The sequence below is a fragment of the Aptenodytes forsteri genome, unplaced genomic scaffold (assembly GCF_000699145.1).
Source record: "Aptenodytes forsteri isolate BGI_AS27 unplaced genomic scaffold, ASM69914v1 Scaffold82, whole genome shotgun sequence".
In the NCBI taxonomy this organism is placed as follows: Eukaryota; Metazoa; Chordata; class Aves; order Sphenisciformes; family Spheniscidae; genus Aptenodytes; species Aptenodytes forsteri.
Genome location: NW_008795490.1, coordinates 5,498,332 through 5,513,222, shown reverse-complemented (window position 1 = coordinate 5,513,222; position 14,891 = coordinate 5,498,332). Strand labels below are relative to the sequence as shown.

At 40.8% G+C, this 14,891-nt stretch overlaps 1 protein-coding gene across 1 annotated transcript in view; it reads left to right on the top strand.

Moving 5' to 3' along the window:
* Window positions 1–4,597: 4,597 nt before the first annotated feature.
* The window catches only part of TMEM242 (transmembrane protein 242), a 22,789-nt gene continuing 12,495 nt past the window's right edge, over window positions 4,598–14,891 (top strand). Inside the window, exons 1-3 of the mRNA XM_019472652.1 lie at window positions 4,598–4,690; window positions 5,649–5,749; window positions 10,877–11,014. Of these exons, the coding sequence (XP_019328197.1) occupies window positions 5,684–5,749; window positions 10,877–11,014 (204 nt within the window). The 5' untranslated portion in view covers window positions 4,598–4,690; window positions 5,649–5,683. The remainder of the gene's footprint in view (window positions 4,691–5,648; window positions 5,750–10,876; window positions 11,015–14,891) is intronic.

Genomic DNA, 14,891 nt, shown 5'->3' with positions numbered 1-14,891 from the left:
TTCTGATGACACCGTGGAAATAATAATTAATTTTTGCTGTTTCTTTTTTTAATTCAGTCAGAAATACATTTTTTTCTGGACCATGTTAAAGGGTTTTCTAATATGGAACAGCAAAGTAACTATTAAAAGTTGATAGAGTACTATTCTATAATGAAATACATACTGAGACCATTAAAGACATGGTACCCAGTAAAATTAAAAAAGAGCTCGTGAACATATTTGCTAGGTCTCTAAAGACAGTGGTAATACCACAGGAATTGGGAAGGGATCTATGATTTACCTCTCTAGTTAATGTGGGCAGAGCCAAAGAGATAGGGGCATATTTTACTTGCCAAGAGAGAATATTGTCAACACTGAGCAGGTAATAAAACATATAATTTAGTAAAGGATAAGAATAGAAAACAAGTAGATACATGCATATGCAAGAAGACCCTCCGTAAGCGTTCTCATCTCTGCAGCCCCACGTAAATGCCACCCAAGGCATACGACAGCCTTGATATGTATTATCAACAGCTCTGAAATTTGTAGGGCGCCTCTGACCAGCCATAATGTCATCATCCGTAAGTGCTAATTTGGGATTTATAACTGAAACTCCGGCCATACTGCCAATGGCACTTTTGCCATTTACTGAAACGCGGCCAGGCTCTGGCCATAAAAAGCAATGCTGCTGTGGTGTCAGTGCAGCATGCTGGCACACTCAGTCTTGTCCAAAGTTACGCCTGACATGCCCTGCTGAATAACCAAATGTAAAAGTGAAATTAAGAAAGAAGCGTTTCATATTCTGCAGAAGTAAGCTGCAGCTTAGAAAGGCAGCTCTGGGGCTGGGGGAGGTGACCGGGAATCTGGAGATCCGGCCTCTCGGCTCCTGCTTTTGCCAGAGAACTACAGCAGAACTTTATGCAAACCGATTAATTTCCTCATCTTCTCCAAATGGAAAAATACCCCTCCCATAAATGTGCGAAGCTAGCTCAACCAATATTTTTAAAGTGTCTTTTGATTCTCCAATGCAAGGCTCTTCTTATAATTGTTCTTACATTTGACAAATGAGCACTGACTTTGTCAGTATTTCTGTGGTTAAAGTCTATAAATCGTCGTTCAGTGACCAGATTTTTGCTGCGATATGAAACAAGAGACTCGAGTACTTACTCTCAACATGGGAATTTCAGTCACCAGATTTTTAAGAGATGCACAACAGTAACCAGCTTACTGTAAAAACAGCGGTTTCTGCAGAAACCCAATCATAGCTGCAGAACGCTTCTACTTCTTGTCCCATTGACCAGAAAATTGTTTGGAAATACGTAACGGGTTTCTTCATGCCCCTGCCGGTGCTTTCAGGAATATCAAAGCTTCCATAAATACAGGAAATGAGCCCACCAAGTCAGGCGGAGAGCAAAGCTCAGCTCTCCCGAGAGCTGGAGAGTAGCTCAACTGCTGCATTTTCTCTTTCCAAAACCAGTGTTTGGCTCTTTCCCAAATTCTTTTACATAATCCAGTTCTGTTACCGAACATGTCAGTTTAACCAGTATTCAAATCAACCTCCTCTATGTTTTGCATTGGATTTTCAAACTCCAAGCAGGATTCTGTGCCTCAGCTGCCAATTTTTTTTGCAGTGGCACTCAAGACTGTTTCGGATATATAAAATCAGACTGTTAGATAATTTAGTGAATGTATCAAATTACTGCATTTATTATGTCCCAGTCAGCTTGTAAACTAGCTGCTTCTCCTCTGAAGACCTAAATTGCAAGCTCGGTCCTCAAGTGAAACTCACCTTCAGTGGAGATGGCCAGGTATCACTGTGCAGTCCTGCACAGAAGAGGAAGGGGAGCAGGAGAAACACAGGCCAGGACTGAAATATTTCGCAGCATTGTGTTAAGAAGTTTGCGCACCGTGCTTTTATTTCTTGATAGAGCTGCTTATTGGCCGGAATACCATGCATTCGCAAAGATTATAAAAACCTCTTAGGGAAATATTTATGCAAACTTGTTTCTTTTGTATTTTTCTTAAATTTCTTTCCTTCCTTGTGCTCTTGCTTATCCTCTTTCCACACTTCTCCCTCGCCAATACTGTACAACTTTATGAACTTCCGCGAGAGAGGCACTGTGTTGCCAATTTTTCATTAAAACCCAGGGGTCGATGTAGAAATCCTAACCGTAACTTCAGAATCACAGGTGGAGATTGACACATACTTTGCAGATAAAACTTTGGTTGCCTCTGTCTGCTTTTGGCTCACAAAATTTTTTGTAACATAACAGGAAGCCCACAGAAGGAAGCCCACCATCCACAATTGCTTCTCGGTGAAACTCAGGGCATCCTGGCTACTGCAAACCTCGACAGAAAGTAAACGTGCGCGCGGTGCCTGAACCTGCAGGTCATGCAATTACTGTTGCTTTGTCCAAATTCAAAGCCGAGAGCTCAGACCTGTGGTCAAATGAAATGAGTAAAAGGAATGTATTTTTCAACTCTGCTATCACCTATATAACCTACTTATTTGCACATACATTTTCATGCCCTCATTTTATGAAGGTTTGGATATTTGGTATTAGAATCATTAAAATCTGTCCTTCAAACAAAAACGTGTCCACTTTTAGAAGAGCATAACTGATTTTTAGAAAAAGATAACTGGTTAATTCTGAGTAGCCATATGTAGATGAGTACGCTTGCATGTGCATCGTTAACAGCGACGAAGAAGGAATAATGACAGAAAATGCACGGCTCTTGGGCGAAGGTATACATAAAAGGAGAGAAAGCATTATATTATATTCAATTATATAACAAGAAGAGATTAATATTGTAACCTAAATGGATGCAATTCTGCTGAACATCTCTTGTTTTTTTACAGCAGGACAATTTATTTTACAACACTAAGAATTTTAAGTTATTCAGTAAGACAGAGTGGATTTCATGGGGTTTATGCCCTACTTTAAGACTCCGTGAATGACTAATAGAGACAGATTTTATCTGGCTCTCTTAAAGATAGATTCTTGGCATTGTTCAAACCAGGATTAAATAACATCATTATACCTTTCCTCTTCTTTTTCTTCCCAGTTCTGGAAAAGATTTGAAAGAAAGTGATGTCTTGATTGATGTGAACTCAAAAAACTATCCTGAGAAGAAAATCTAGGATTTTATCACCAAAACCACAAAAAAATAGGTTATTATCTCACAGATCAAGGATTCTTCTAGCAGATGCAATGGTGTTCTTGACAAAATTTACAATCAAAATGACATGCATGCTGTTTTAGTTTTATGCATACTAATAACATTTAAATACTTTATATAATCATATATGCTTCAGCATGAAGATAAAATAAAAAGTAATTTCCTCTTTTAATACTGTCACTGTGCAGTTTTTCTAAGACCACCTTTTCTAAGCTTTTCCAGGAGTTTTTTTTTACTATTTGTGGCAAAGTCTAATGCTATTCCAAAACACACACAGGATTTTGGGGTGCTTTTTCCAAAGGAGGGAAGAAGACTAGAAGTCATTTAGGTGCTGCCCAGATTAGAAAAACTGAGTTGGTGATGATGGGTCAGCTATACAGCAGAGATAATGCCTACTTCTTTTGCAATAGCTGCTTAACTGTGTAAAATTTTGTTTAACTGACACAGTACATGGACTATTAGGAAACAGCTCTGGATTGGTTTTCAGAAGTACCGTGAACAGGAAGTTTCCCAAAATACTAAATTTTTGCCTAGCAACACAAGCCCCTATAATTAGACCCTTAGATACAGACTATAAATGATGATGAAAAGATACAAAGAAGGAAGCTGGGGAAGAAACACTTGGTTTGGATTTATTTACATTCTTTGCTTGCTGTTAAAGTACTGACTGTTTTAAATAAAAATATACTTTACCTGCCCGCACTGAATCCTGGTAAGTTAGTATACCGTTTGATAAAGGAACACGTTCAATAGAGTGATAGATAACTGTACAGCAATTTATATCCATCAGCAACAGCAACTGAGAATTACTGTGGCACAGACACGAAAGAGAACAGAAACGTATGGTTCTCGCAGTGTTACTTTAGGATTCCATTCAGACAGAATTTAGCTGTATGTGAAGAACTATTTACAAAACTCGGGAGAATGAGAATTTTGAACAAAAAGATGTACTTTAGAGCAACACCATTCGTCAAGATACAGCTTAGTAAAATTCACGGTAAGTAAGCATTTCTCCCAGCTTTATTTAGTGAAGTCCATGACGTTATCTGTCCCACAGACTTAACCAAAAAACCCCTTGTGAGCCCGCTACAAGAGACTTGATTTAAAAGAGGCTTTGACAACTTTTGCCGGTTTTCCCTCTGCGCGATTTGGGCTCTCGGGGACACTCGACGCGCCTCCAACGACAGGCGGTTACCGAGGGGGCGGCTGGCAGCGGCACACGAAGACCGGGAGTGGAGGAGGGAGACCGCCACCAGTTGGATGCACCCCCCGGCAGACCCAAGGGGATAATGTCTCTGTAAGCGTGCTCCCTGTTGCCGCGCTCTTTGCCTGCCCCTTGCAATGCCTTCCTGCCCCTCCCAAGGAGGCCGTGCATCGAGCTCCTCCTCCTCTTTGAGGAGAAGTTAATTTGAGACCAATTGCTATTTCTGAAATCAGGGAAATGTTGGTTAGTAGACCTTGAAATGTAAACCGCAGCAGGCGTGCAGAGTTCAGACAGCGTGTGAGGTCTTCCTGCTCCCGGCCAGAAGAGGTACGTTATAGATTTCATTGACACGAGTACAGCAAACTTCTCCATTGCAATAATGGGATAATTACTTCTTAAAAAGTGAGACCTAACATAAGCATGTTTTGCTTCTTACTCCCTATTCAGGCCAGTTTTTTAATTACCTAACTGGTATTAGGAAAGGGAAAACGGGCTGGGTATCAGTAGTTGCAAAGGAAGAACTTGTAACCCCCTGAAATTTTTTAATTTTCATATGAATCAGATGGTTTTGTACAGTGCGCTCAGGCTTTGTAACAAGCCTTTTTCTTAAAAGTGGGCAGGTATGGCTACATGTGCCTTTGATGCAAGAACTAGAAGGGATCAAAGGACCCCAAGTGACTTTGGAAACACTCTGAAAACTGAAAATGAGGAATGCTTGGGAAAGCTTCCTGCTAGTGTCATTTTCTTTTTTTAAATGGAGCATTAGAACATAAAACGAAGAAAGCTGAAGAACGGGTGTTGCTTATGGAACGGTCTTCAGAGGTACTGGTGGATTTTCAGGTGGCCATTTGAAATAACAAGTGATGCAGCAAAAATAATTACATCTTCCTTTTGGGGAAGGGTGAGGCGTAGCCATAGAACAAGATGATTTTAGTAGCCTGGCTCTGGAGTGAGAGAGACATTTCAAAGTACTGTGAAAAGGCATACTGGGATTTGAATGATTTTTTGTGTGTGTGTGTGTGGCTTGAAAATACATACACTTGCCATTAATTTTCAAAATGCTCTATTTCAAAATATTCTTTCTTGCTTTCTTGCCATATTGAGTTAATGTAAATAGCGTGGACAACTGTGCCTTTCACTTGTGCTGACAGATGTCATGTGCTGACAGATCTTAATTTTTCAGGTTCTATTTTCAAAACAGGTTTGGTTTTGTGGTTTGGGTTTTTTTTTCCCTCCCCTTAAGAAAAAAAATCTTAATTTTTATTTCTTAAACTTTTATTGGCAGGTGGAATTTTCCTAGGTACCGTGGCTACAGCAGGAATGATAGCAGGTTTTGGCACCACACTTGCCATGACAAAAAAGAAGAACCCAGACTGGTTCAGTAAGGTTTGTTCCTTTTAAACTATTTTCCGATTGTGGTAGGCAGGAAATAAGAATGCATCAAATGCTGTATAGAAATGTTGATATATGTGTACAAAGTTGATGGTAAGAGCACTAGACTTAATTGAAGTCAATAGGGGTAGGATTAATTTAAAAATCAATTCAGAGTTGGCACTGCTAAATACTTTAGTACTTGAGATTAGTTGAAGTACATAAAGCTTACTCTGATTGCTGGAATCTTACTACTGCTATATAATGGAATATAATTGATGGTCTGTTTTGATCTGTGATGTGAACACACTTCAGTCACGAGCCTGTATCACCTCCGTGATCCGGTTCACCGTGCGGTCCCACAGTGCTACAGTGAATCAGGAAGCGAGGTAACTGCAGTAAGGATGGGAATGAGGAGGTAGAAAGCCTGTAAGCTGTGGCCTATGTAAGTGGAGTCATTAGTCAAAATTTAAGCTCTCCACTCCCTTCGCACCGTGTAAGGGGACTGGTGAGAGTGAGTAGTGGCTTGGTACTACGAGATCTGATGGCCAAAAATAATCTGTTCTCGCGCATTTACTAACAGGATCCACCTGAGCATTCTGAAGGGAAAAAAATGGCAAAGCAAAGCTAGCAATTATACCATGTTGGTATATTAATCTGAAATACAGCATATTTAATTGAAGAACGCTTTTTTCCCTCACTAATGCTTTGTTACTGCCGAAAATGTCAAAAATAGGCCCTTAAAATTGATCAGTCTCGTCTCCACTGAGCCCTTAAAATACAACATATATTACAGATGGGTTTAGGGAGCTGAGAGCTGATCAGTTGTGTTTATTTTTAAAATGTTAATTCAATAACAATGCATATCAAGAGAAAAAAAATTCTTCCATTGCACTTTCTATCAGAGCCTTTGTACCTGATCACTCTCAATCTCCTTTTGTGGTCAAAGAGCACGAGATCCTTCCTTTGCCATCCTATTTTCCTCTGTAGGCTGCTGTGGCATAACTCGTCCATTGCCTTTTCAGCGACAATAAACACAGGTTTCTTTTCTGAAGTATACAAAATAGAAAACTCCATGAGAAGTTATTTCACAAGCTACAGAAATATATTACAGTAAGGAAGTTTTCTCTCTTTTTTTAACAACTTTTTTTTTTAAAAAAAACTTCCTTTTTCCTGAGCATTGCATTTTTTCCAGCTCGCATGTATTCTTGATTGTCTGAGCTGTCCTGTTATTGGTGTGAAACTTATCAAGAGTGACATTACATTGATATCCGAGAATATATATGCTGGAAATGGCACCAAGTGGTACAAACCATTTCAATTTTTGCTGAAAACCTGTATCTGCTACTATCTGTGCCAATGAATTACAACAATTTGCTAGCAAAAATCTGTGATTCCTGGGCCCCTCAACTTAACTGCAAAGTGTATAAAGATGCTTTTTTGTCAAGGTACTTGTAGGTGAGCAATTTCAAAAGGGAAGGCTAGACTTTGAGAATGACTTAACTGCCTATAGAGGCTCTCTGAGGTACCAATGAGGTAAACAGTTTTGCAGTAGCATTCTTACTTAAATTTATAGTTGCTTACTGCAAGTCATTTTTAATAACTCATCATGTATAATAACAGAAGCATAACTATGGATAACTACAGATGATTGCATCCTTCTTAGATGTTCAATGCCTAAATATTATTTTTATCCATGTTAAGGTGAGGCCGTAGTTTGACGGGTGCTTTAAGCAAACATCAGCCAGCATTGCTGTTGAAAGAAGTAATCCTACCAGCCTGTAGTTTCTGGCAATTCATTCCTGCCCCTGTAAAGGCACCAATACTTGTGCTACTGGGTTGGTGAGATGATACTGGTTAATTCTAGGGTTTTTTTATATCCTGCATTAGTTTTAGTCCAAATCAGTCTTCTGATCCCCTTCACTGCATGACTGCAGTGACTGTGCTGGCACAAGCTTGGGGGAAGTTCCGAATGTGACCAGCAAACATAATGCAGCCTGGAACAGTTTTAAATAGTTTTATGGAAGAAAAAAATAGCAATTTAGAGGGGAAGCTGTAGCATCACAGCATCATGGCTTCATGACTGCATTCAGACTTCCGGGAAGCAACAGTATGAGACTCTACTCTTGTAGCGTAGCATCAGCATTACTGGCAAGAGATAGAGCTGAAATTGCACCTACTGTACCTCCTCCATGGTAGTGAAGTAAAGGTAAGCGTTTGCAGGACTGGTGCCCAAATTGACTCGAAACTGAGATAACATAATCCTGTTTAGTGATGAACCACTGCAGAACCCTTCAGTTAAGAAATGATTGTGGGGGGGTGTTTAAAATTAAATGCTCAGATGCAGCAGCCTCCTTGTGATAAGTGTCCAGTTTTACCAGCATTTATCCAGGTGTTTAATTTTACAGTGGGTTAGGTCATAGAAAATAGTGAACACGCTGAATACAATCAACCAAACCAGTTGAACACGCCATTTTTTTTAGGCACTGCTTCCTTTCAGACACACTCTTACCCACAAAGGGATAGTTACAGGATTGAGGCCTGTGTCTGGAAAAAAAAAAGTCATTTCTCCTTCTCCCACTTCCTGCTTATATCCTCCAGGAAAAAAAATATTAAATACGAAGCATATATTTTGGTAACCAGATCAGCTAATTCTGCCCTATATTTTCCTGGCCTGGTTTTTAGAAAGACTCAAGTATTGTTTAATAGCTTATTTTTTAAATTAAAGAGTTGCTTTTTTAAAAAAAATACAGGAGCAGTAATGAAGAGAAAGCAATCTGTGCATAGAATAACGGGCTCATGAATAAAACTCAGTTCTCTTAAAAATGTTCTTTTAATGGTAACATCTCCCATGCTACTGTTGTCTTTTTAAATTTTTTAGTGTTTCATTAACCAGCTTTCTTGATGCTCTGAACAGTATATCTAATAATCATATAACAAACTGTCTTGTTTACAGAAATCCTTATCAGTGTACTTACTACCCTGAGGAATCAGCCTGTGACTGGATGCTGTTTGACTGCTGTCAGTAAAACCAGATCAATTGTTTCCATTTACCCCTATTTTTCTGGGGCAATCAAGCATTTAAATAGTATTTGGGTTGGGTTTTTTTGGCCAGCAATTTTCACAGCTAATGACTCCTATTTAAAGGTTCTGTGTAGAGGATATTTTTGTCCATTCATTTCCCATCTTCCAAATGGGAGAAATTTTTCTGCATGTTGTTGTATATGGTTAGATTATGGAAGCAGGAAAAATGTCAGAAACAATCATCAGCATTTTAGATCTACTCATAGCAGTCTGCTGAAAGACTTATGAAAGTTCATTAGCTGTGGTAGGGAAATAATAGGACCTGGTATAATAGCGTGACTAGACATCTCTGCTGTTTGCGCCTGTGTGTGTGTATGTGTGTGCTTACAGAGCATCGTTTTGTTAACAGCTTCCACTTTGGGATGTCCAAATCAGAATAAGGATCAAGATACATTTTGCTTGTGCCCTTTGCAAGTGTGTATTTGTCCTTGAGATAACTGTGCCTACAGCTAAACCCTAAGGAAAAGTGTTAATGCTGAGGACTGTCTGAGGATCATTTTAACAGTTCAATAAATACAAAGCCAAGAGGAAAAAAACTACTGGTGCTATTTCACTAACCAAATACCATAGTGATAGACACTACGTATGTTTAATTATATCAAAGAAGAAAGAGAACCATTTTTAAAAAAAATAAAAAATTTTAAAGTCTTTTTAAGGCAAGATTACAAAAGATATTTTTCCCACTTTTTGTGATGAATAGAAAAGTGCAGCTCTTTGGCATGTTTTGGAGGAAAATTTTTTGGATCCTTCCACAAGTTAATTTCACTTTTCAGTATTTTAGACTATAAATGAAATAATTCTTTATTGAATATATTTGTATGCGTGCAGTCTCATTTATGTTTACCTCTGAGCAATAATTGTTTTTTTTCCCCGAGATACCCAGTAAGTAAGTAGGACTGTTCAGTTGTGTAAGGCCCGTAGATGCCAGTCTTTAACAGTTACCATCTGAAATCTGTGTTTCCATGTGAAGAATTGAACAGTGATCCTTTAGGGGAAAAAACGGAACCCTCTTGCTGACATTTACCACTATGAGCAAGAGGATTATGTCTGTCTTGCTGCTGTTGCGGCCTACACAGATTGAAGCTGTCTATACCAAATAGGTACAGTAAGGAGGGTGTTATGAGATGAGAACAGCTGGCTAACGGTGAACGTGCGGTGCGAATTGATTGATGTCAGCCAGCATGTGGCTTATACCCTTGGTAGCTGCAATGTGCATTTATGTGCTGCGACAGAGAAGGTTTCATTGTGGTTGGGACCCCATCATGGCTGAGGCTCCATTGTTCTTGGCCTGAGGTGGCTTTTCCGAGTGACAGTGTTTTGCGTTTTCAGGACACGTCTCATGGCGGACTCTTACACAGCGGTATCTTAACAAGTGGTTAAAACCACCTACTCTTGTTTCTGACAAAAATGAGAAGTATCGAGACTGCAGAGCATTTTCTATGTTGCCACTTGGTGAACTCTGCAGGGGAATGGGTTCAGCGTTGTAGTTTCCAGAGCTCCTTCAGAGTTGCAGCCAGTTGAAATTAGTCTCTCAGTCACTGTTATACCCTCTCTGTGTCAAGCTGAAAGCTACTCAGGTTCCTTCAGTTTCCTAATCTGCTGTTTCAGGAGTGCAGATAAAGACCTGTAGGCCGATGGTTGCCCACCACCCTTACTGCCCCAAGAAAAAGTACCAAAATCAATGATGTACAATGATTATGTTCTGATGTCACTGGCATAAGGACTTGTGCCTGGTTTTGATTCAGTTTTGTATTTTGGCTGGTGGGATAACTGAGTGTCGGACTCTTGTGCCCATGAAACAGTTGACTTCAGCATTTCTGGGTAATAAAAATCATCCCCAGGTGGTACTGGCAACCATGAAAGCCGCTTGTGGTGGGAAGGCAGCTCATCCACCCCCTTGCTTGGCTCTGGGTCTGCTGGCAGCTGTAACAGTTTCTGTGGCCACACTAGTACAGCTGGCAAGTCAGGAAAAACTTTAGATCACTAAGATAACTGTTCTAGTTCATATTTTTTTCCAATTATTGTTCACTTTTTCTTGATCACTGTTTTTGGTTCTAGGGGATTACTGCCACGGCTGCATTACCAGAGAGTGGTTCGTCACTGGCCTTACGAGCCCTTGGATGGGGCTCAGTCTACGCGTGGTGCGGAGTTGGATTGCTCAGTTTTGCCATCTGGAAGGCCCTGGGTGTGCACAGTGTGAGTAGCAAGTATGATTGCCTCAAATACTGTATTTTTCTTGGGTAATGCATCTTGGGGTGGCACCTCTATACTACTTCAGCCTAGAAATTACACGTCCATTCACCACATGTAGAGTGACTAACCAGAGTGTGTGCACACAGGGAAGGCATTCTTACATCTGCAAAAAATGGGATGTTGTGGGAGGAGACAATTTTGGGGGAGGAACGGTTTTGTCCTGCTTATGTTTATTTGCACAGATGTTTCAGATTCTTCACAAAAGAGCCAGTGTTCTAATTTAGAGACTAAAATAGTAGCTGCAAACTTTCTATATCCTTTGCTTATTGAATTGAAGGCTACCCCCCTGAATCCTATCTTTAGAGCAATCCGTTTATTTGTCCCAAGTTCCATTTATTGCATCAGGACACTAGGGACGTAAGAAAAACTGAGAGGAAACCAGCTTGCTTTCTAGTGCATTTCTGGAAGGGGCAAGGGGGCAGAAGGTTGAGTTGCATGTGTGATAGAATGGTGGCCCATGACATGCCACGTCAAGGCAAAGAAACTCGGGAAGCGTCTGTATGTCCCAAGGGGCTAAGGCTATCTTTAGTAAATCGCTTATGTTCCAGTGTTTCACAGTGTTGAGTGTGAACACTAAAGTTCGTGTAAGCATTTTTGTTTGCCCCTAGTAATGAGCCATGACTTAAGAGTCCCCTGCAGCTATAAGTTTGGCAGAGCTGTCTGCATCCTCTTTAGGACTAGGAATGAATAGACTTCCTTTACCTTCCATGGCAAATCATTTATATATTCAACAAAGTGTCCAAAACTAAAAGGAAGAAGATACTACTCCATCCCAGTACTGTTCTCATTAATATCTTTATTCAAGTTCTCACTTCTTGTCTACTCTGCTGATGTATCCTGTAGGTCACAGTTTGGGTCCCAACATACAGCACTGCGCAATCCGTTATTCCTTAGTTTCCAGTGTTGATTCTCAATAGGAGCCAGGAAATGAAGGCAGAACACCAAAAAGGCATAGCAGGACATAGGAGGCATCTACAACACATTTTGTTTCAAGTCAAGTCCTCCTTGTGAGGCTGTAGTGGAATGGCAGAGAAGGGGGAGGAAGAGTGGGAGTACCAGTTTATACTTTCTGCACGCTGAGCTACAACAGTCCACTCAGTTTACTGTCAGTTACATCGTCAGCCAAAAGGATTCGTTTCACACTATGCTGCTGATTCTTATTTTCGTTCCGTCAGCGTACTTCTAGTCCTGCCAAAAGACAGCAGAATCTGACCTTAGTCTGCAATTTACATTAACTGCTTCTCGGTAAGCTCAATTTTTTACTTCCTTGAGAAGTACTGGCCTAGACCCACAGTTGCCTCGTTTCCCTGTGAGACTGCTTTCCTTGAGACTGCCTGACAGGGAACAACCACAGAAGCTTGAGATGGCCAAGCCTCAGGACGTGTCAGAGTCTGATGGGGGCTTCTGGCTACCTGACAGGAGTGGCTCTTGTGTCGGAAGCGTACAGCACACTGCAGGGCATTTTAGAGACTCGTTGAGTGTTCGTAGTCAGAAAGCTGCACCTTATTATATTCTGTGTTGTGTTAGCATTGAAAGGAGGTGGGGGAAACTGTATCTTAAGAGGTGCTTGCAAATGCCTGTTGGTATTGGTTTCTGTTGTGGAGCGCTTACGTTTCACCGCATTGCACAGTGAGAACTGCAGACACTGAAGGAAGCAGATTCCTGTCAAGAGACCGTGTCTGCACATGATTTTGAACAGCTCGCTCCCTGCCCTCCACTGACATACTTACTGCATTCACTATAGACTTTTAAATTCCCACTGCAGAAAGGAAACATGTACAATAGTGCTACTCATTATTGCAGAATCAAAAATTACCATTTGTAAATTTCCTGTCACACATTGCTTTTTCCTATTATACTATATATCTGTTAAAATCAAATATATATCTATATGTTTAAAATTGCTGGAGGTACAAAAGTGTGTTAAAAATGAAATATTCTGACCAAAGAGAAGAGGTTCATTAGCATTAAAAATATATTTCTAGAATAAATCATCTTTGATTTTTGATTGTTGTTGACACTTTTTGCATACTGCTTTAACATAACACTCGGGAGCAAACAGTGGCTGTGGGAAGACAGTATTTTTTCCTTAAATATCATTTTCCTGAACAGTTGAGATTAAATGAGGATTATAAGGTGGCTGGTACATTATTAGTTCTGGACTCTTAAACATATGCTCGTTTTAAGAAGGGCCTGTTTATTTTATTTATTTTCCTATTTCAGGGGAACATTGTGATACTTTTGAAAATTCTTAATTGCTATCATGTAAGCAGAAGTAATAGATTAACAGTCAGTTAAAATACTGATTTTTAAAAACATATTAGATGCATCTGATGTGTCTAATAATTATTAGATAGCCACAAAAATAAATTAAATTCTATTTGTGGGAAACTATTTACTGAAGTTATCACTGGGTCAAATAAAGTTTCTTTCCACACAAACTGTTCAGACCATGGAAGACACCATAGATTTTACACTAAGCTCAACATTTTCAAATGAACATTTTACTTTCAGTTAAGCATTTCAAAAAGAGGCTGTCACAGATTTACCTGAATAAAAATGCCTTGAGTCTTCAGCGTGGTTGAGCGCCGCGAGTTCAGTTGCTCTGTAGTATACGCGGGTTCCCAACACCTGTAGAAGTTCAAGTTACAATTTCAATCCTAGCACCAGGTATCAAGATTTGAAAACTATGAACTTAAGGCAGACTTTCGCCTCTGCAAGTGCTATACTATACGTGACCTGAGGGGAGACTTGACTTATTTTGATGCCAGGAATCTGTGTGAACTTAATCACTAAAGCTTTGGCAGCTGGACAAAGAGGAGAGGTTCTGCCCAGCCTCTTCACCTTACTGCCTTTAATAGTAGCCAGCTGCCTTTGGGACCGGCTAATTAGCGGTCTGGCCCTGCTGGGCAGCAGCTTCATTTGTTTAAGAGCTACTGGTAATGTGGATAACATTACTGACAGCTAATACAGTCTCTCGATATTAAATTGTTTCTCTCGATATTAAATTGTTAAGCATCATAAAGCTCTGATCGTAAGCACTGCAGATGTTTCATTTAGCAAACAAGAAAGCTGCTTCTGTCACATGTAGGAGTACATTAACTCCGGCGCTTTCTCAGATCCATTGCCAACTCTGTCCCTGTGACTATCTTGGTGGGATCTTAGCAAATAAAGGGCTGACCTTCATTTGCAGAGCTTGGAGGGGAGTTCCGAGTCAAGTAACACTGAGTTGCCAAGTGTTGTTTAATGCCTCGTGTCATCTCCAGGAGTAAAATACAAGAGGCCACAGTGGAAAGTCAGACACGATGGGTTGGCGGGAATCACACCAAAAGGAGTACGAGAGCTGGGAGATCTTGAAGCATAGCCGGCTTGGCCAGGAAAGCTGTTGAGCAGTTCTGCTCCTGACTGGCCAGCCCGTGGAGAGGGCTGAAGGTCGTGCGCACCAGAGCTTGGGCTGCCTTTAAGGGGAGCAAAGCTCGTCAGTGAACTTGGAGAAGCGCAGCGAAAGATGTGCTCTTTGTGCTTTGACCTCTGCTCGCGTTGGCCATGCACGGGTTTGAAACGATGGACTATTCAACTGGCGTGGCTGAATTGTCCTAATCCTTATGTCGGCGCACCTGCCGTAAATGCCTGTAATCGTCCTTGCGCCCGCAGGAAGAGGTGGTGAGCGGCTCCCGCGCACCTGAAAGGGTGGAACTAAGACAGCGAGGTGCTGCTACGATTTCTGGCTTTTAGGGGGGAAGAAGAGCCCGCACCGCTACCCTCGGCGGCCGAGCGCCGACCGGCGGTTTCCCGCGGGGCCCGGCGGTTGTGCCCCGCG